This window comes from Pelodiscus sinensis, chromosome 18 (assembly GCF_052426305.1).
Source record: "Pelodiscus sinensis isolate ZL-2025 chromosome 18, ASM5242630v1, whole genome shotgun sequence".
In the NCBI taxonomy this organism is placed as follows: domain Eukaryota; kingdom Metazoa; phylum Chordata; order Testudines; family Trionychidae; genus Pelodiscus; species Pelodiscus sinensis.
In genome coordinates this window covers 33,078,468-33,099,750 of record NC_143069.1, presented here as the reverse complement: position 1 = coordinate 33,099,750, position 21,283 = coordinate 33,078,468, and the positions used below count along the sequence as shown (strand labels likewise).

Genomic DNA, 21,283 nt, shown 5'->3' with positions numbered 1-21,283 from the left:
CTCCCGCCCGCCGATTCCTAGCCCAGCCCCAAAGGCAGCAGAGGGGGAATCACCGGTCAGCACATGAGGGACGCTGCCCCCCCCTTGATCCCAGAGCTAGACCCCAGGCATCCTGGCACCCAGCGCCCCTGCGCTCACCACTGGACCCCACTCCCCTCCACAAGGCGGGAGGCAGGCCCGCCTCATGCACTGCCAGCTTGCGGGCAGGGCCTGGCTGCTTGGCCAGCCTCTCCCCGTCTTTCTCTGCTGGGCCGAGGCAAGTAGCAGGCGCTCAGACACAGGGACAGTGCAAGGCCAGGCCAGCCTGGGAGAGGCAGGGGGAATCGCTGGGCCAGGCTGCAGGCCAGTAAATCAACAGGGGGAAACATCTGCCAGAGACACCCCCCCACACACACCCTGCAGCACAGTCTTCCCCCACACACACACACCACATTCCTGGCCTGCAAGGGCCTCCCCCCCCAACATGCACCACAGCGCCCCCCAGCGTCGCCTTGGGGCCCTGCAGCCAGCCCCAAGGGGCCCCCGGTGCAGCACAGCGCCCCCCAGCATCGCCTTGGGGCCCTGCAGCCAGCCCCAAGGGGCCCCCGGTGCAGCACAGCGCCCCCCAGCATCGCCTTGGGGCCCTGCAGCCAACCCCAAGGGGCCCCCGGTGCAGCACAGCGCCCCCCAGCATCGCCTTGGGGCCCTGCAGCCAGCCCCAAGGGGCCCCCGGTGCAGCACAGCGCCCCCCAGCACCGCATAAGGGCACTAGGGCTTGCCCTGGTGGCCAGAGAACACCCCCTGCCTTGCTCCCTGCAGCACAGCGCCCCCTAGTGAGGGTGGGCGGAGCTGTTCGCACAGCTAGGGGGCAGGAGGAACCTATGGGGCTCAAATTCCCCTTCCAAGGCCCAAATCCCAGACAGGCCTATGGGACTGGAATTCCCCGGCACTGCCGCTCGTCTCCCCTCCTGGCACCCACGCTCCCCCCCCCCCCCCGCACACCCCACCGAACGCCCCTCCCCTCCCCAAACCCCCTCACTTTGTCAGCCACAGAGAGAGGGCGGTGTAAGGGAGGGTTCTCCATAGCAACGCGGCTCTCCATGGCGACGGAAAGATGCTGCTGGCTGGATAAAATGCATGTAGAATACAGGAGTGTGTGGGCATCCCATAATACTCCTCTCCCTGTCCCTAGGATCCTGCCCCACTGGATGGATAGATAGATGGTATGGGGCAGATCTGGGGTGTATCTATGGGGTTAGATAGCTAGATAGGGGGTAAAGGGATAGACAGACATAAGTATGGGGGGGCTGGGTAAACATGGAGCCCCCTCCAACAGTCAGGGCTCCTGCCCCACCCCCCACCGTGCCTCCTGCCCCACTCCCTACAGTGCCCCCTGCTGGGAGAGGCCAGGGCTGGAGTAGCCGGCAGCTCCCCTCCCAGGCCACTAGCTGAGCTTTCTCAGCATCCCTTTCCCTGGGTGGCGCTGAGGCCTTTCGTCACAAATCCCCCTTCCCGCCCCCAGCCTGTGCCCTATAGAAAAGCTGGTGGCACCCCAAAGTCTGGCGGTCACACTGGGTGGGGGCTGTGGCCAAGTCTGGGGATGGAGGGGTCTCAGGTGGAGTCAGGGCTTGCTGGGGGCAGGGGGTGTCCATGTGACAGAAGCCCTCCACAGCCTGCGCCTCCTTCCCTAACCTGCACCAGCCCTGTGGGTCCTGCATTGGCCCCATGGCCCCCCCATACACCACCCCCTCCGACCCTTCATCCTCCCCTGAGCCTTTGCCCCCCACCGATCCCCCTGAAACTGCATTCCAGGGCTCCAGCCCCCATGGCCAGCGGTGTCCCCCTGACCCCATGACACAAGGCCCCCATGCCCCACATGCACCTGTAACCCTTCATGCTTCATTGACCCCCCCCAGTCCTCTGGGGATTCACTCCCCTCCCCCATGCACCTGCGGACCCCCACAACACTGCACCTCCTCTGGCCCCCTGCCTCCCGGGGGGCACTGCAGAGGTCATTCCCATAGCTTGGCTTCTGGGGCAGCATCTGCCCAGTGCCCTGCCCTAATCCACACACACAGACCCCCCCCTGCCCTGAGTCCCAGCCGCCTTGCGCTCCCCCTCTTCGAACCCCAGGACTCCTGGGTTCTCTCCCCAGCTCTGGGAAGGGAGTAGGAGCTAGTGGTTAGAGCAGGGTGAGGGGAACTCCTGCACTCTTTCCCACCCCTGCCACATCTGGCTGGGGTGGGGGTGGGGGGCAGCACTCCAGCAAATGGGCAGGTTCACATCTCGGTCCTGCCATGCTGCTGCTTCATGAACCCCACTTCTGATCTCTATGCGCTCTTGGGGTGGACCCCGGGCACCCAGCCCTGGGGAATGGGGAGGGGGAAATTGCCTCCCCACTCCCCCCCCACCACTGCACGTGACGAATCCCACCACGGAAGGAGGGTTCCTTGGCCGTGGCCACAGCATCCCCCCCCCACATACACCCAGCTGGCGGGCACCAGCTGGGGGGTCTTGGAAATAGCTAGTCAACCCCCTCACGCTGGGCACCACCCACCATGCTACCCCCCCGCTTTCCCGGCCCCATGAGTGCAGAGCACATGCATAGGGGGGCTCTGTCCCGGGGGAGGGGCGTGTGATCACTAGTGGTGCAGGTGTGCATCAGGTGTGCGTGTGGGGAGGGCTTTTGGTGTGGTTGGGAGGGGCGTGTGATCACTAGTGGTGCAGGTGTGCATCAGTTGCGCGTGTGGGGAGGGGTGTTTTGGTGTGGCTGGGGGTAGGCGTGAGGGTGGGCGTGCAAGGTGGTGCACACTAGTGCATGCTCCCTCCCCCCTCCCGCCCCGCCCTCCCCCTCCCTCCCAGCTCTCGGAAAGACGCTTCCTTGGGAGGGTTGTAAACACCTTTATGGATTTTATTAAAATAGGAAACTCGGACGAGACCCAGAAATGGCTGGGATCACAGGCTCCGGAGGGGGGAGGCAGGAGTGCAGCCCCCCACGCCTCCCTCCCTCCGGCCCCCCCAAACCCCGCCCCTGCCCCTCCCCAGATTATTACAAATTAAAAAATACCTCTGCTCTGCGGCGCGGCATGGGGAGCGGGGCTAGGGTGCCCGGAGTCACAGTCATTAAAAAAACCCACCGCCCGCGCCCCGGCCTCTCGCAGGGCGGACGCTGCGGCTTCCCGCGGCCCCCGGGGCTGACAATCGCGTCTCGACCGAAACAGCTGCCATCACCGGAGCGTGGCTATTCCGCGCTCCCCCCCCCACCCGCACACGCACCCTTTCTCTGAGTGTTGGGTTCCCCCTCCCCCCGTTGAATCCCACAACCACCAACCAACCGAAAAAAAATAAACCGATTCCAGGGGTGGGTGGGTTGGTTTCCTTCGCTCGCCGCTAGTCACCCGACAGCCCGGCGCAACGCCCGGCGGTATCAAAAGAGTTTCAAGTTTAAGGAGCCGGGCGCAACTCCCCGGCCTTTGCCGGGGGCGGGCATGGAGAAGTCTCGGTCAAACTTTGTACTTAGGGAACTGCGAAAAAGAAAAGAGACGGTGAAAGGCTCTGCCAGGGCGGACGGGAAACCCTCGGGCGGGCAGAGAAAGGGGCAGGAAGGGGGGGCAGGGGAGACAGAGGCAAAATGGGGGACTCTTGGGGGGAAGCCAAGGAGGGGGGACTCTCCGGCAGGTGCGGTGGGTGGGGGTGCGTGGTGTCCGACTTGGAGCCGATCCGTCGCAGGCGGGTGAGGGCCATTTCTCTCCCCTGGGGCCTCTCCCCTGCTCCCCCTCCCACAGCGGGCAAGCAGTGGGGGGGGCGTGCAGTTGGGGACGGGGCGAGGCCGGGGCGGCCCCTCCCTCCCCCCTCCCCCCCCCGGCTCTCAGATCTGCGTCTCTTGCACATTCTCCTTTGAGCTGCTCTTGAAGAGGAGAGGTTCGTGGATGGAGTTCAGCAGGGGGTTCTTGGCGCAGTTCAGGGCCCCCGCGTTGTTGTTGTAGTGGGCCTTGAAGGCCGCGTAGTGGTTGAGGTGGTCGTGCTCCAGGGCCGGCAGGGCCAGGTGGCTGTCGCCGGGGGCGCCGGCCGAGGCCGGCAGCTCGTCCTCCACGTTGATGATCTCGATGGTGCGGGTGGCCCCGTGGTGCTTGTGCAGCTGGTGCTGCTTGCGCAGCTTGTAGAAGACGATCAGCATCACGGCCGCCATGAAGGTGATGGCCACAAAGCAGCCGATGATGATCTTGGTGGTCTTCATCACGTCGTCCAGGTCCTTCATGCCGCCCTCGGCCGCGTCGGTGATGGGCACGGTGAAGGGCTTCTCCGTGGAGCGGGTGGAGCGGGGGGCCAGCGAGGTGGTGGAGTAGGTCACGTCCCAGCCCACGGCGGGCGTGGGGCCCGGCTCCTTCTTGGTGGGCAAGGCGTCCTCCTGGGCCGTCTCCATGGTCTCCACGGTGACGGTGGTGAAGTAGGTGTAGCCGGTGGCGGCGGGGTCCACGGCCGAGACGTTGAGCGTGGCCGAGGCCGTGGTGTTCCCGGCCGAGTTGGTCACCATGCAGGTGTACTGCCCCGTGTCCTGCACCGTCACGTTGGTGAAGTTGAGCGTGCCGTCGTGCAGCACCGAGATCCGCACCCGGTACGAGCCGTGCGTCATCAGCGTCCCGTTGGGCGTCAGCCAGTTGACCGAGGTCATGGAGGTGCCCGTGCGGCACTTGAGCTCCGCCGCCATCCCCTCCGTCACGTTGAGGTCGGTGGGGGGCTCCACAATGACCGGGGCGTAGCAGGTGAAGTGGCTCTGGTCCAGCTCGCCGATGTAGCGCCCCTTGAGGTTGGCCGGGGCGTGGCAGCGGGCGCAGCAGGTGGTGTTGTTGGGCACCGTCTCCTTCAGCCACCAGCTGAGCCAGAGCACGTCACAGTTGCAGTGCCAGGGGTTGTGGTTGAGGTGCACCCGCTCCAGCCGGTGCAAGGGGGTGAAGAGGTCGTGGGGCAGCGACATGAGGTTGTTGTGCGACAGGTTCAGCTCCTCCAGCGACTTGAGGTCGTCGAAGGCGTTGCGCTCGATGGTGGACACCTGGGCGTGCATCAGCCACAGCTTCCGCAGGCTGGTGAGGCCCTGGAAGGAGCCGGGGCGGATCATGTCCAGCCGGTTGCCCGACAGCTCCAGCTCCTCCAGCCGCACCAGCGCCGTCAGGTTGGGGATGTCCTTCAGGTTGCACATGCCCAGGTTCAGGTAGCGCAGGTTCACCAGCCCCTCGAAGGCCGCCTCCGAGATGTACTCCAGCTTCTTGAGCTCGCCCAGGTCCAGCCGGCGCAGGGAGGGCACCCGGTTGAAGGCGTAGGAGGGGATGCTCTCGATGGGGTTGTTGCGCAGCCACAGCTCCCGCAGCTTGGAGAGGTACTCGAAGGCCTGGGTGGGCACGGTGGTCAGCCGGTTGTCGAAGAGCTCCAGGGTGTTGAGGTTGGGCAGGCCGTTGAAGGCCCCCACCTCCACCTTGCGGATCAGGTTCTTGCTCAGCTGCAGGATCTCCAGGTGCCGCAGGTGCTTGAAGGTGTCCGTCTTGATGAGCTGGATGTGGTTCTCCTGCAGGTTGAGGTACCGCGTGTTGACCGAGATGCTCTCCGGCACCTCCACCAGCTCCCGCCGCGTGCAGATCACCCGGCTGGCCTGGTTGCTGCAGGAGCAGGCCGCCGGGCAGGAGGGGGGCGAGGCCCCGGCCCACGCCAGCGACGGCAGCCACAGCGCCAGCAGCAGGACCGGCTTCCACGGCATCCTAGAGGGAGCGGGGGGGGGCGGCGGCCCCCGCCGGGAGCAGCAACGGGGGGCAGCCATGTCCAAGGGTCATGCTTTAATGGGCGACACTCCCTCCGGGCAGGCTCTCAAACACCTGGACACTGGAGACACAACGGGGGAGAGAGAGAGAATTAGCATCGGCCCTGGGCCACAGGAGCCACCCCCGGTGGAGAGAGAACAGTTAACGTGGTCCTGGGCCACGGGATCCACCCCCGGGGGAGAGAGACCAGTTAACGTGGTCCTGGGCCACGGGAGCCACCCCCGGGGGAGGAGAGACCAGTTAACGTGGTCCTGGGCCACGGGAACCACCCCCGGGGGAGGAGAGACCAGTTAACGTGGTCCTGGGCCACGGGAACCATCCCCAGGGCAGGAGAGACCAGTTAACGTGGTCCTGGGCCACGGGAGCCACCCCCGGGGGAGAGAGACCAGTTAACGTGGTCCTGGGCCACGGGAACCACCCCCGGGGGAGAGAGACCAGTTAACGTGGTCCTGGGCCACGGGAACCACCCCCAGGGGGAGGAGAGACCAGTTAACGTGGTCCTGGGCCAGGGGAACCACCCCCGGGGGAGGAGAGACCAGTTAACGTGGTCCTGGGCCAGGGGAACCACCCCCGGGGGAGGAGAGACCAGTTAACGTGGTCCTGGGCCACGGGATCCACCCCCGGGGGAGGAGAGACCAGTTAACGTGGTCCTGGGCCACGGGAGCCACCCCCGGGGGAGAGAGACCAGTTAACGTGGTCCTGGGCCACGGGAGCCATCCCCAGGGGAGAGAGACCAGTTAACATCTCCAAAGGCTGCAGACTTAGGGAGGGAGAATGATCCCCCACCTCCAGGCCCAGAGGCCCTGAGTAAATTCCTCCTTCCAACCCCGGGGGACATTCTGGGCCCCCATTTCTACCCAAGGTGAGGGGGCAGCGCTGGCCCCAGAAATCCTGGCAGTGGGGCCCCATAAAGGGCACGTTAGGGTTGACCGGAGACGCGGGGCAAGACCCGCACCGCCCTCCCCCCAGCCCTTCAGGGGCCCAATGACCTTTCCCTGCCCTCGCCCCAATTGTAAGGTCACCGTCTCACCAGGATCCACGAGCCTCTCGGGGGGTAAAATCACCCGCAGCAAAACTGCCTCCCTCCCAGTCCCCGCTTCCCCTCTTTTTATTTTAAACACATAATTTCCCTCGGCAAACAATTTGCAAAGGCCACCACTGCCCCCCCCCAAAAAAATCCTTTTGGAAATCTGAACACCCCTCCTCAACACACGACTGCGATCCCAACGTTTCTTGCTTTGCTGGCATGTTTCTCAGTGGAATTGGGGGGGGGATGCCCCCACTGTTTTGAATTTCCCGCCGCTAGTGAGTGGCGATTCCTCAGCAGCTGCGGCGCACGAAGGAACCCGGCCTTGGACAGAGGCTCACCCAATGCCCGCGATGGTCACGTCCAAGGTTGCCTGCATTTTTTCCACCCACGTGCGGAATGAATTTTGTTCCATGCACCGAGACACAGGCAGATGTGCACCACCAGGAAAAAACACAGGCTGTGGGCGCTCTGCTCGTCCTCTGGGTGGCTTCTGAATCTCTGCGAGCGCCAGATCCCAGGGCACAATGATCACGTCCTAACCCAGAGAGCGCCTGGCTTACTCCCCAAACCAAGGCCTTGTCTCCCTTCCTTTGCCAGCACTAGCAGCTCCGCCGCTGGATTCTCCCTGCACTCTTAGCCCCCCTGCCTTCCAGCCCCATGGGTGACCCAGAGTTCCACAGGGCTTCGGACCAGAAGGATCCAGGGGGTCTTCTGAGCATCACAGAGCCCTGAAATCTCACCTAGCTCCCCCCCCCCCCCCCCCGCTGCGTTAGTGTTCTCAGCGGTTCTCAACCAGCCGGTCGGGACCCCACAGTGGTTCGCAGCTCCGTCTTGATAGGATCGCCAGGGCTGAAAGCCACAGGTAAGAGCCCCGTGGGCAGCGGGGCGGGGTGAAGTCACGAGCCCCTGGCTGAGTTAGACCAAAGCAATTCACACCTCGAAAGGCTACAGGCCCCGAATCCTTCCCTCGCCATCCCGGACCCCCAGCAAGGTGTGGACATGATACACCGGGATAACAACCTATCATACCAACCAGACCAACACACTGAACAGCAACCTCTCTGTAGCAACTGTCTCTGCGCAGGATGTATTGCAACAAGGCTACAATAACAACTGTCCCAACACCTGGCATGTGTACCCACAACCTGACATTAACCACAATCCCCACACCTGGCGCTCAGCAACACCCCGCCAGGAACAATCACACCAATGCAGGGTATAGTAACAACCGGATAACAACAGCCTTCCCCTGGCAGGGCATAGAGTAGCCACTGTGGAGTAACAATCGTTCCCACCCATACAATAGAACCTTGACCTTCGACTTTCCCTGCCAACATACACACGCAAACTCACTCACACACACACAGCAACATCTTTCATTAACAGCCCTCCCCACAATGTGTAGCTACAATCCTACATTAACAACCATCATCACAGGATGTAGTAACACCTCTAGAGCAAAAAACACACACACCATTCATAGCACCAACCATTTATTGACAACCAGCCATACACAGGGTATTACAACATCTTGCATTAACAACCATCCCCACAAACAGTTTTAGTAACAATCCTGCATTAACAACCATCACCACAGGATGTAGCAACACCTCTACAGCAGCAAATGTTTTCTCTCTCACACACACACACACACACACACACACACACGTATTGCAACATCTAAGCAATAAAAACCATCTCTACACACCAGATACAGCAACAATCCAGCATAAATTCCATCCTCACACACAGCACATAGCACCAGTTCTACGGTATCAACTGTTCTCACGTCTATGGCACAGAAGCAACCACACGCTAACAGCCACCACACTCACAGTGTCTAGCGTCAAACCTACGTTAAAACCTGTCCTCACACACAGTGGATAGCAACATCTCTGGATGGCAGAGGAGCAACCCTGTGCTACCAACCAGCCCCCTCCCCCAGTGTATAGCAACAGCCCTATAGTAACAAACATTTGCACACACCATGTGTAACCCACATCCCAGCATTAACAACCATACATGCAGGGTGCATCTAGACTGGCAAGATTTCTGTCTACACTGGCCGCTTGAATTTGCGCAAGAGCACTGACTTTGTAATGTGCAAAATCAGTGCTTCTTGCGCAAATACTTTCACGCTCCCGCTCGGGAAAAAGCCCTCTTGTGCAAGAATACTTGCGCAAGAGGGCCAGTGAAGACAGCTCAGATTTGTTTTGCGCAAAAAAGCACCGATGGCTAACATGGCGATCGGGGCTTTCTTGCGCAAAATCGCATCTAGACTGGCCACGGATGCTTTTGCGCAAAAGCATCCGTGCCAATCTAGACGCGCTTTGGCAGAAATACTTTTAATGGAAAAACTTTTCCATTAAAAGTATTTCCGCAAAATCATGCCAGTCTAGATGCGGCCGCAGTGTATAGCAGCAAACCTACAGTAGCAGCCAACCGCACATGCCAAATGGTAGCAACCCTACCCCAGCAGCCATCTCCACACACAAGGGCTACGTCTACACTGGCATGATTTTCCGCAAATGCTTTTCACGGAAAAGTTTTCCGTGAAAAGCATTTGCGGAAAAGAGTGTCTAGATTGGCACGGACGCTTTTCCGCAAAAGCACGGCAGAAAAGTGTCCCTGTCAATCTAGACGTGCTTTTCCACAAAAAAGCCCCGATCGCCATTTTCGCGATCGGGGCTTTTTTGCGCAAAACAAATCTGAGCTGTCTACACTGGCCCTTTTGCGCAAAAGGACTTTTACCCGAATGGGAGCAGCATAGTATTTCTGCAAGAAGCACTGATTTCAGACAGTAGGAAGTCCGTGTTCTTGCGGAAATTCAAGCGGCCAGTGTAGACAGCTGGCAAGTTTGCGGAAAAACTTGCCAGTCTAGACACAGCCAATGTGTAGCAACAAGCCTACATGAATCAAGACACTATTTGTGTCAATGGTGCAACAACCATACAACAGCAATCACCCCCACACACATTGTCTAGCAACATTCTTGCAGTAACAATCTCCTCTGCACAGTGTACACTAACCGCTGATCCTTAATAAACTTCTTTACACACAACAAATAGCTACAACCCTGTATTAGTCCGTAGTTGACACGCTTTATTACAACTCTTACAGCAGTAACAGTCCCCGGTGCATTGCAGCAACTCTATAGAAATAATCATCCACACTCAATTTACAGTAGCAGTCCTAAATGAACAACCAATTGCTCACAGTGTATGGCAGCAACACTACAGTAACAAACAATCTTCAGTGTACTGTGACAACCCTATACATGCGGAGCATGATCGACACACTCAGCGTATATCAACATCCCTACAACAACTGTTTCCAAATACAACGTGTAGCAACCACTCTAGAGTAACAATCGTCCACACACCATCAGTCATAGAAAACTTACACGAGTAACTGTTCACACACACCCACGGAGGGTATAACAACCCTACATTTTACAACTGGTTTCGTAGTGTAAAGCAACCGTCCACTACAAACAACCGCCCCCTCATACCGCATATAGCAGCAACTCTACAGCAGCGACTGTCCTTAGAATACATAATAATCATCTACTAAAAACCATCATCACTGGGAGAATATAGCATCAACCCTCCATTAGCAACCATGTGTGCACACACACGCACACACTATAGCAGGATGTATGCCAACCCTCCTATAACCCTACATCAGATCCTGTTGACACACACACTTTACTCCAACCACAACCCCACACCATCTATAGCAGCAACCCTACAGTAACAACCGTCCACGTGCAGCATGCCACGAACAGTTCCCACACGTGGTGTATCGCAACAACCTACAGTTAAAAACCACCCATCCGCATCGCAGACAGCAGCATGCCTGTACCATGAACAGTTCCCGCACACGGTGTATTGTAGCAATTTACAGTAACAATCGTCCACGTGCGCTGCGGGCAGCAGCATTTCTGTACCACTGTGTCTGGGCTGTTGCCCCGCACTGGCACATAAGGGGTTAAAACACCTTGGGTGAGAGCTGGGGCTGGGAACCAATCACAAGCAGACTGGAGGCAGCCAATCAGGGCCCGGCTGGGTCCTATAAGAAGGGCTCCTGGACAGGAGGTGATCACTCTCGCCCCAGCTCCCTTGGACAGAGCAGAGCTGGGGGAAGGCAGGATGAGCCGGGGGCAGCTCTGGCCCACATAAACCTCAGGCTGACACCCAGCAAAAGGGGCCCAGGGAGGTCTGAAGGCTGCAGAGATGCAGTCAGGGAAGGAATAAGCAGCCAGTCTGCCCCCTCCCCCTCCCCTTGCCAAGGAGAAGTGGCTGGTTCTGGCTGCAGTTTGCCGCAGGGAAGGGGCCAGATGACCCACAGCTGTGGGCCACCGAGGCAAGTGGTGGCAGAGGGGGAGTGAGCTCCCCAGGGGAGGGGAGGACCCCAGTGTGTGTGTGTGGCCATGGGGCAGTGCCCGGGGGAGGGGGCACCCCGGTCCAGGAGGGACGTGGAGCCTGACGCGACCTGGTGGAAAACGATGGGGACGACAAGTAACAGCAGGCACAAGGTCAGCCGGAAGAGGACGCTTCAGAGGGGGAGAAGAGCCAAGTCCCTGCCAGAGCAGTGAGTCCCAACTGGTTACAGCCATCAACAGTTCCCACCCGCAGTGTATCGCAGCAAACCTACGGTTACCACCGGCCACGTGCACCATGCCTAGCAGTATGCCTGTGCCATGAACAGTTCCCACCCGCAGTGTATCGCAGCAAACCTACGGTTACCACCGGCCACGTGCACCATGCCTGGCAGTGTGCCTGTGCCATGAACAGTTCCCACCCACAACTTATCACAACAACCCTACAGTTACCACCGGCCACATGCACCATGCCTGGCAGTGTGCCTGTGCCATGAACAGTTCACACCCGCAACTTATCACAACAACCCTACGGTTACCACCGGCCACGTGCACCATGCCTGGCAGTGTGCCGGTGCCATCAACAGTTCCCACCCACAACTTATCACAGCAACCCTACAGTAACCGCTGGCCATGTGCACCATGCCTGGCAGTGTGCCTGTGTCATGAACAGTTCCCACCTGCAGTGTATCGCAGCAACCCTACGGTTACCACCGGCCACGTGCACCATGCCTGGCAGTGTGCCGGTGCCATCAACAGTTCCCACCCACAACTTATCACAGCAACCCTACGGTTACCACCAGCCCCGTGCACCATGCCTGGCAGTGTGCCTGTGCCATGAACAGTTCCCACCCACAACTTATCACAACAACCCTACAGTTACCACCGGCCACATGCACCATGCCTGGCAGTGTGCCTGTGCCATGAACAGTTCACACCCGCAACTTATCACAACAACCCTACGGTTACCACCGGCCACGTGCACCATGCCTGGCAGTGTGCCGGTGCCATCAACAGTTCCCACCCACAACTTATCACAGCAACCCTACAGTAACCGCTGGCCATGTGCACCATGCCTGGCAGTGTGCCTGTGCCATGAACAGTTCACACCCACAACTTATCACAACAACTCTACGGTAACCACCATCCACGTGCACCATGATTGGCAGTGTGCCGGTACCATGAACATTCTCCACACATGGTGTATCTCTGCAAGCTACAATAACAGCTGTCCATGTGCATAGCAGATAGCAGCATGTCTGCATCATGAATAGTTCCCACACCTGGTATAACACTACAACCCTAAAGTAACCACCGTCCATGTGACCGTGGCTAGCAGCATGCCTGTACCATGAACACCTCCCATACGCAGTGTATCGCAGCAACCCTATAGTAACCACCGGCCACGTGACCGTGGCTAGCTGTGTGCCTGTACCATGAACACCTCCCACACGCAGGCTACGTCTAGACTGGCATGATTTTCCGGAAATGCTTTTAACGGAAAAGTTTTCCGTTAAAAGCATTTTTGGAAAAGGGCATCTAGATTGGCACGGACGCTTTTCTGCAAAAGCACATTTTGCGGAAAAGCGTCTGTGCCAATCTAGACGCGCTTTTGCGCAAAAAAGCCCACCCACCCCCGCGATCGGGACTTTTTTGCGCAAAACAAATCTGAGCTGTCTACACACTGGCCCTTTTGCGCAAAAGCTTTGCGCAAAAGAGACTTTTGCCCCAACGGGAGCAGCATCGTATTTCCGCAAGAAGCACTGATTGCTTACAGTAGGAAGTCAGTGCTTTTGCGGAAATTCAAGTGGCCAGTGTAGGCAGCTGGCAAGTTTTTCCGGAAAAGCAGCTGATTTTCCGGAAAAACTGGCCAGTCTAGACACAGCCGCAGTGTATCGCAGTGACTCTACACAGTAACCACCATCCACGTGACTGTGGCTAGCTGTGTGCCTGTACCATGAACACCTCCCACACGCAGTGTATCGCAGCGACCTCCAGTAACCACTGTCAAAGTGTAGGCCCCGTACTGGGAACACTGGGCAGACACGCTGCACCACGCTGCCCCCCCTCCCCGAACATGGCTTACAGGGTTCCCCCCTCCCTCTCCATTTCCCAACAGTCCCTGCACACAATGTGTAGCAGCCGCCCTATCGTCACAACCGGCCCCGCTTGCCTGCAGGAACCAGCCTCCGCCCCTGGAGAGGGGGACGAGGGCTTATGGCCAGAAGTGACCCACTCGATCAACATGCTGTCCCACTTCACAGCACCCACCAACCGCGCCGCCCGTCACGAACCCCCGGGATCCCAGGCAGGGGGCCGACGGGCCCGAGGTGAAATCGCGGCATCCACACGCTGCAGGGGGAGGCAAAAGGCCAACCTGGCCGGGCCGGGGAGAGATCGCTTCAGCAAAACCCACCTCGGAGCTCCAGACCTCCCCGCCCGGCGGCCCGTCTCCAGCCGACGTTTCAGAGGAAGGAGATTTTTATAATATCGCGATCGCCTCCGGCCCCACCGCCCGGCCTTGCAGGTGGAGCTCGGGGGGAAACTAAGGCAGCAGGCTGGCACCATATGAGAGACCTGCCTCCCCCCCCCCCCACCCGTGGCTATTCCAGGGCAGAACTCCTCCCCCCCCCAAGTTCCAAGCCCTGCATCCTGCCCCCTAACGACCCTCCCTCTTCCCCCCCCCCCCGGTACTGACAGTCTTGATCCAATGGGGCCAACTGATCCCTCCCCTCCGTGGGGCACCCCACGCACCGGGACAGCCTGCTGCAAGCCCAGCAACCAGCACAACAGCCCGCGCGCGCCAGCACTGCCCCACCCGAGCGAGCCCAGCGCTGGGGACCCCCCCTCCCACCCGCCTGCTCCCTCCTCCCCGCCCCCTGGCCTCTCCCCGGCCTCTGGACACACAGAGGGCCCTTTTCACTGGCCGCCCATCAGGTTCACAGCCTCTTCAAGGCCCTCCCAAGCCGTCGCCTGTTAACCACCCCCCCAAATGTTTAACCCACTCTTGCCACCAGCCAGCACTCGCCCGATCCGGCCGCCCGGCGCCCCCACACCAGACCCCCATGGGCAACCCCCCCCCCCGTTTAACCCACTATCAGCTCCCCCACCTCCATTTTATTTCAACCCCTGCCACCCTACAGCCACTGCTGTAGTTAACGGGCCGCACGCAGTGCCCAGCCGCTGGGCGTGGTAGCAGTACCCAGGAAGGAGCTGGCACCTGGCAAGCTAGCACCCCAAATCCCCCCGCAGACACACCCTCAAAGGCGCTGCTCCCCTCCTTCCCAGACCATACAGAGCGTAGGCAGGGGGGATGTCCCGGTCACAGCCGGGATTCACGTCTGAAGCCAAAGGCGGGGGGGTCTCTCCCCCTCTTTCCCGAAGGGGAATACAAACCAGGGGACTCCACTCCCCCCCCCCGAAAATAAAAGCCCTTTTGGAAACAAAATGTTTGTTTAAAAGGATGGGGGGAGGCTCTGAAGAAAAAGAACAACCCAAGGAAAACACACACTGCAAGGCCTCATCACACAGCACAGTTAACCTGTGGAACTCCTTGCCGCAGGATGTTGGGAAGACCCAGAACCTGAACAGGATTCGACAAAGTGCTAGATAAATGCATGGAGGTTAGGTCCATCGATGGCTGTTAGCCGGGCTGGACAGGAAGAGTGTCTCTAACCTCTGTTTGTGGGAGGCTGGAAAGAGGTGACAGGGGAGGGATCACATGGTGACTCCCTGTTCTGTTTGCTCCCTCTGGGGCACCTGGCGCTGGCCGCTGTCGGAAGAAGGATCCTGGCCCAGATGGACCTTTGGCCTGGGAGAGTTCTGATGTTAAAACTGTTCCTGGTGTTTATCCTCTTCTCCGGGGGGTAAACAACGTTCTACGGTTTCCTTTTTTGATCTTTTCGTTCCACGTTCCCCTCCCTTTTTCAAACGTTTTTAGTCCAAAAGGATTTTTTTCAACAAAGTTTCGTCTCCCCCTCCAAGAGAACTCTTCCCTTCTGAAAGAAACTTTTCAGCGAAGAGGGAGGAAAAACCCTGCAAAATATTGGGGGGGGGGGGGGGGGGGGAATGATTTTTTTCTGTTTGCACTGGTCTTTTGCAAGGCGGGAGGGGGGGGCAAATTGTTTTTCCCCAGCAGCCCCTGGCAGGCCCCTCTGCCTTTCCCGCTGGTTTTGGCTCATCCCGTTGGTTTTAGACCCCCCTCGCCGCTCCCCCAACCCCTTTGCCTTCCTAGCCGGGAGGCCAGGAGAGATCAACTCAATCTCGGCGGAGCCCGGCTGTGTCAGAGCGCCCAGCGCGCCCCCTTCCAGGCAGCCGCCAAGCGTGGACGGGCAGCCGCCGCGCGCGGGAGAACCCTTACCAGACTCCCAGCCAAAGCCACAGCGCTAAACCCCTTTCGCTCAGCCCCGGGCGGACGCCGCTTAATCCAATTGCAGGCCGGCTTAGCCGTATCGATTTAATCCGATTTCTGCCAAGCCCGGTTGAGCCGGGTTTAAGGGCTCTCCGCGCACGGGCTCGTCAGATGGGGTTTTGTCTGCCAGCGTCCGGTCAGCTCCGCGGGCTGGGCAGCCAAAGGCCGGTTACGGCGGACAGGGGTCGGGGAGAGGGGCTGAGTCCTCCCCCGCCCCGGCCCCTGCTCAGCAGGCCCCGCCGCCCCCACCCTGCGGCCTGTGACCTCGGGACGTCAAAAACAGAAAGCAAAACTGAACCGCGGCGCCGGCCCCAGGCCCATCGGTCACACCAGGAGCCGCCGGGCGGCGCGGCCAGCGAGCGGCCGGTTAACCGGTTCCCAGGCAGCGTCGCCCAGAGCGGGAGAGGCTTGCTGGGTACCTGGCTAACTGGTTCCTGGGTCCCATCCCTGCCTCCTTCCCGGGACAGGCCGCCGTAGCTCCCAGATGTGCCATTTCGGGAGCAGCCAGTGGTAGGCGGGCGGGGGAAAGAGCCGCGGGCTAGGGGCTAGGGGCTAGGGACTTGGAGCGGGGACGGGGACGGAGCTTGGGGGTGAGGCAGGGGGCCTGGCAGGGAATATTACCCCCTTGGCAGCCCCAGACTGACAGGGCAGTGAAATCACAGCCCCCCTCTCTCCCCTCCCCGCCATGGTTGACACCCCAGACCGGGCCAGGTTCTGGTTGAACTATTCCGAGTCAGGCTGAGGTTTTCCACCAGCGTCACCCCCAGCGTCGGGGCCGGTAGATCCCTGTGAAGGGCCCTGCGTCCTACGGTCAGGGACCCAGAGGGTGAGAGCAGACGGCAACCGCCCACTTGCCAAGTCACCCCCCCTTCTAAGCCCCCCGTCCCCCCACTTCTAAACCTGAAGCCAAAATCTTCCTTGGTGAAGGACGTCGGGAGGGCGTCCCATCGCTCTGACTGGACCAGGGTCCTTACAGCCGGACCGTTTGTAGGTGGCCAGCTGCTCGGGGCACAAACTGTCCGAACTAGCCCAAAGAGCAGCTCCCCCGGCAGCGTCCGGCGGCCCTCCTACACGTCAGCAAACCACAACCGGACCGTCGGGAGGTTCCAAACTCCACAAGCCATCGAGACCGAAGTGGACAAGCAAAGAGCTGCGCTCGAAACAACAGCGGTTCAGGTTGCAAAAAACAAGCGCTACCAAGGGAGGGGCTGACCGCGGGAATACCCTTAACTCTGCCCCCCCCCCCCGTGGGGCCGCACGGGGATCCAATCCTTAAGGCCATGGCCACGTGGCCAGATTTGCCACCTGGCCCCTGGGGCCTCTTGGAAGGTGCCACTTCTCCACAGATCTGTGCATCCGTATTTCTCACAGCCTTGCTTCCTGCATGCCACTCAAATCTGGGTGGCCGGGCCTCGCGGGTTTCCCCGTGGCGCCCGCCATGCCTGTCTCAGTGCGGGAATAAAGGACGCTTCCCAGCATGCTGCGGGACGAGAAGCGGGGCGGGGGAAGGGGTGGCCTCTGCCCCACCTTGCAGACAGGGAAGCGGAGAAACACAAGGACGCATGGGGGGGTTGGGTGCCCGATTCAGGGCACCCCAGGGCTTGTTTTTCAGCGCGGGTGGCATGTTGTATCATCAAACCTTAGCACATGTGGAGCGCTGCCAATCAGACCCCACAGGAGGTGCTGGACCAGGTTTTGGAGTGGGGGGGCCTAAGCTGTACCTCCCCGTTTACTCCATCCGCACCCACCAATGACCCAAGAGTGGGGAGCGAAGGCCATAGATCCGGGAGTGGGGAATGTATGGGGGTGAGGTTGGGAGGCAGTGTGGAGTCCTGCGTGTGGGGCAGCGGCCGGGACCCTGGGTGGCAGCGGTGCCCACAGGCAGCAGCTGGGACACTGGGTGGAAAAGGTGGTGGTGCTCGAGGTCCCCGCTAATCTTTGCCATCCCTGTGCAGAATGAATTTTGTTCGGTGCGCCAAGGCGTGCGCCAATGTGCACCACCAGGAGAAACGCAAACCCAGCTGTGGGCACTCGGCTAATCTCTCCCGCCTGAGCGCCTGGCATACTCACCCCTGCTACTTCCCATGCCTGTGCCCCACCAGACCTGCCGAAGGGGGAGGGGCGAAGGGGGCAATTGCCACACAGCTTTGAGAGCTAGAAGGGCCCTGTGCTACGCTCCAGGCGGCTCTAAGGGCTGACTGCCTGAGGCCCCGCCCCTTCCATCCGAGGCCCCGCCCCTTCCTGGCATGCAGCGCTGGCCCCGCCCACTCCTTGACCCCTGGTGGCTGTCGGCCCCACTGGCGACCACCTATCGACACTTAGATTTTCGTGACTTGCTCTGGCCCCCGCAGGAACTCCACGGCAGGGCTAGAAACCAGATCCCCAAGGGATTGCTTTCACCGCGAGAGTCTGTTTCCTTCCTGCAAGCCCCTGCCTTGTTCACTGCCCTTCTTCCAGCGACACAAGGGGGGCTGCGGCGGGCACCCACCCGCCCCCCCGCCCAGCCCCGATTCATCTGAGCACGGCCCTGGTGCGAGGCAGGGCCCCCGTGCCAACACGAGCATGTGATCACACAATCCCTGGCTATTCAAAGGCACACGCATGGGAGCGAGTGACGGGCACGGGGAAACTCAAACCCAGCATTTGCCTACATGTGGAGGCCTTGATTTTACCACCTGAACGTTCCTTTCCCGCCGCCTTTTGGGCTGACATTTCCAACGTGGGGTTTTTTGGAGCCACAAGGGTAGGTTTCCAGAGCCATGCCGCACGCCCAGGCCTGCCAACGGGGGGTGGAGGAGTAGGGGGAAACTGACCCGGAGCTCAATGAAAGGGCCCAGGGCGCCCAGCAGTGGCTGCTGCTACTGTGACAGCAATGGCACCCGGAGTCCCGGGCCCTTACGCGCCAGGCGGCGCTAAGGACTGGGAGAGGGGCGCGCCGGGGTCTGGACAGCACTGAGGGCTGGCTACTCCCAGCCCCGCCCCTTCTGCCCGAGACCTGCCCCCTCCGGGAGCGTGGTGCGGCCCCCCCCCACATCTTGCTCTGCGGCCCGGCATGGCTGTGGGCTCCCCTACCACATGAGCAGCCCACGTGACTGGTAGCACTAGAAGGCTGTTATCCTCCACCCAGACCTCGTCGCGGGAGGGCGATGGAGACGCGCGCTCGGCCGGGGGCCCACCCCAGAGGAACTTTGGGGTCCAGGATTCTGGGGGGGCCACGCCCACACTGCAGGGGGAGCGCTCGTGGTTACAAACCCTTCATCCTGTGCTCCTCCCTCTGCTCCGATCCCGCCTGGGCAAGTCCTGCCCCTGTCTGCTCCCTGTGCTCCTAAGCCCACGCCCCCAGATTTCTGCCCCCTTCGGCCCGCCCTGGGTCCCTCCCCCTGCTGCAGCCCAGTCCGGACACACCAAGTAAACACTGCGATGCGAGCAAAGAGATTTCAGAGCCTCCCCACGTGGCCAAATGGGAGCAGAACCTCACCGCACTGGGCAAAAAGGCCCCACCTCAACCCCAAGGCTCCCACCCCGGCCAAACGTCCAGCCCCGGCTTCTCCAAACCAGGGTGTCCCCGAGCAACGCCACTCACGTTAGCGGGCACGGGAAGCGCTGCTCACACAGACGAGCCGCCAGACGGAGTCTGACCCCTGCTCCATCTAGCCCAGCGGCCTGTCTGCAAACAGTGCCGGTGCCAGATGCTTCCGAGGGAATGAACCGAGAGTGATCCGTTCCCTGTCGTCCAATCCCAGCTTGGAGATTTGGGGGCCCCCAGAGCATGGGGTCACCTCCCCGGCCTTCTGGGCTAATAGCCATTAACGTCTCGAATTCTTTTTTCCCCGCCCAATTCTACTTTGGACCTTCCAGCAAGGAGTTCCACAGGTTGTGCGTGGGGCGAAGCGCATCATCCTTAAGTTGGGGGGGGTGTAAATAACACTTCCCCTCTCTCCTTCCGCCACGCCATTCATGCTTGTAGAGATTGCTATCGCTTTCCCCCCGCAGCCGTCTCTTTTCCAGGATGACTAGGCCCCGTCGTTTTAATCCTCTCCTCAGATGGAAGCTGTTCCCAACCCCTCATCATTTTTGTTGCCCGTCTCTATACAGTTTCCACGTCTCCTCTCTCCTGCTTCAGAGCGAGGACCCCACAGCCGCACGCCGCATTCGAGTGTGGGCGTACCGTGGCTGTACTCAATAGCACTGATCTTGTCTGGCTTATTATCCACCCCTTTTCCTAACGGGGCCAAACCGGCCGTTGACTTTATTCCGACAGCCGCTGCGCGAGGAGCGGGCGCGCCCAGAGCCCTCGCCACGACGGCGCCGAGAGCTCGCGCTGGGGCGGGAAGGGGTCCCGGGGACCCCGGCGCTGTCTGGGGAGAGGCCGGAGCGTCTCTCCCGAGGGGCGGTACTTCGCGGGTGTCAGCGCCGCGCGCCAGCTGCCAGGTGCGGTGCCGAGTTTTGCGCGAGCCCTTCGCCCGTCTGCTTGGGGTTTAACTCTCTGCAGCCACTGGGCAAACGTGGCCCCCGCACCGGGCGCCTCTTCCCAGACCCGCTAGGAGTGTCACCCGGCCCTGGGCCCAGCGCAGACCCCTGGGGGCCCCGCTGTTCACCTCACTCCGTGGCGGAACGATTATCCCTTCCGCGGCATTTCCATCTTGGCCCCAGCTACCGATCCGGGACAGGCCCGTCCCGCTCACGCCCCGACTGGCTGCTCTGCTCAGAGCCGCCGGGGAGAGACCTTGGCAAAGGCGTCCGGAGGGTCCCAGTGCGTGATACCCGCTGGGCCCCTCGCCCGGCCGTGTTGGGCCCCCACCCAATGCCAGTCGCTCGGCGAGGCGGGACTGCCCCGTACAAAAGCTGCGTGGACTCTTCCCCCTACAGACCTTGCTCACCTCCACGGCGGGTCGTTCTGGTCTTTACTGTCCTTTCAACCCGTTTGCTACCGAAATGGGGCTCCGGCCTGGCATGGCCGGGATCCCAACCGGAGCCTTTTTTAACCCCGTGACGGCGCGTCGGGGTTCCCCCATCTCCTGCACCCCCGTAGTGGCACGAACAGACTCCGCCAGCCAGTCGAATAGAGGGAGTTTATTGCTTCTCCAAGATACAGCACAGATGCAATCTGGGTCCAGGAACTGGGGCTAGGAGGCCTCAGGGCCCCCTGCTTGAGATGGGGGCTGGCTGGGCCCTACAGTCCCAGCCCCCCTCCCTAGCCCCTTCTCCCCTGCTTCCCAGACAGAAACTCTCTTCCAGCCTTGCCCCCCAGCCAGCGGTTGGTCTCCGCCTTCCTCCCTTTGTCTCTCTCCCCGGGAGGCGACCTGTCAGACAGGTCGGAAGCCCCTTGCCTAGTGACTCATCCGCTGTCCTGTTGGGCCGTGCTACCCACTGCCCAAGCCCAGCAACCAGCAAGGCACCACCATAGCACACCGGGTTATAGAGCAGACAGCTCCCCCCACTATGTCACACCCCCCAAGATTACAACAGCTCCCTGGCACAGCGGGTACGTCTACACTACAGCGTTGTTTCGAAATATCTAACTTCGAAATAGTTCCTTCGAAATAACGCGTCTCCACACAAAACACATTTTGAAACAGCGTTTTTCTATTTCGAAATTAACACGTCCACACTGAGTGGACGTCGAATCGCATTTAAGGCTGGTTGGAACCAGTTCCGGCAGGCATCAGGTC

The 21,283-nt window shown here is 60.5% G+C and overlaps 1 protein-coding gene across 4 annotated transcripts in view; it reads right to left on the bottom strand.

Annotated features, from left to right (window-relative positions):
- Nucleotides 1-2,864: 2,864 nt before the first annotated feature.
- Nucleotides 2,865-21,283, bottom strand: part of LRRC4B (leucine rich repeat containing 4B) — a 42,271-nt gene continuing 23,852 nt past the window's right edge. For 2 of the 4 annotated variants that reach the window (XM_075914911.2, XM_075914909.2), the window contains exon 2: nt 2,865-5,850. In XM_075914911.2, coding sequence (XP_075771026.1) covers nt 3,848-5,788 — 1,941 coding nt within the window. In that variant the 5' untranslated portion in view covers nt 5,789-5,850 and the 3' untranslated portion in view covers nt 2,865-3,847. Of the gene's footprint in view, nt 5,851-13,954; nt 14,028-14,876; nt 15,236-21,283 lie in introns of those variants that run through there. The other 2 variants (XM_075914910.2, XM_075914912.2) reach the window with 2 other exon arrangements.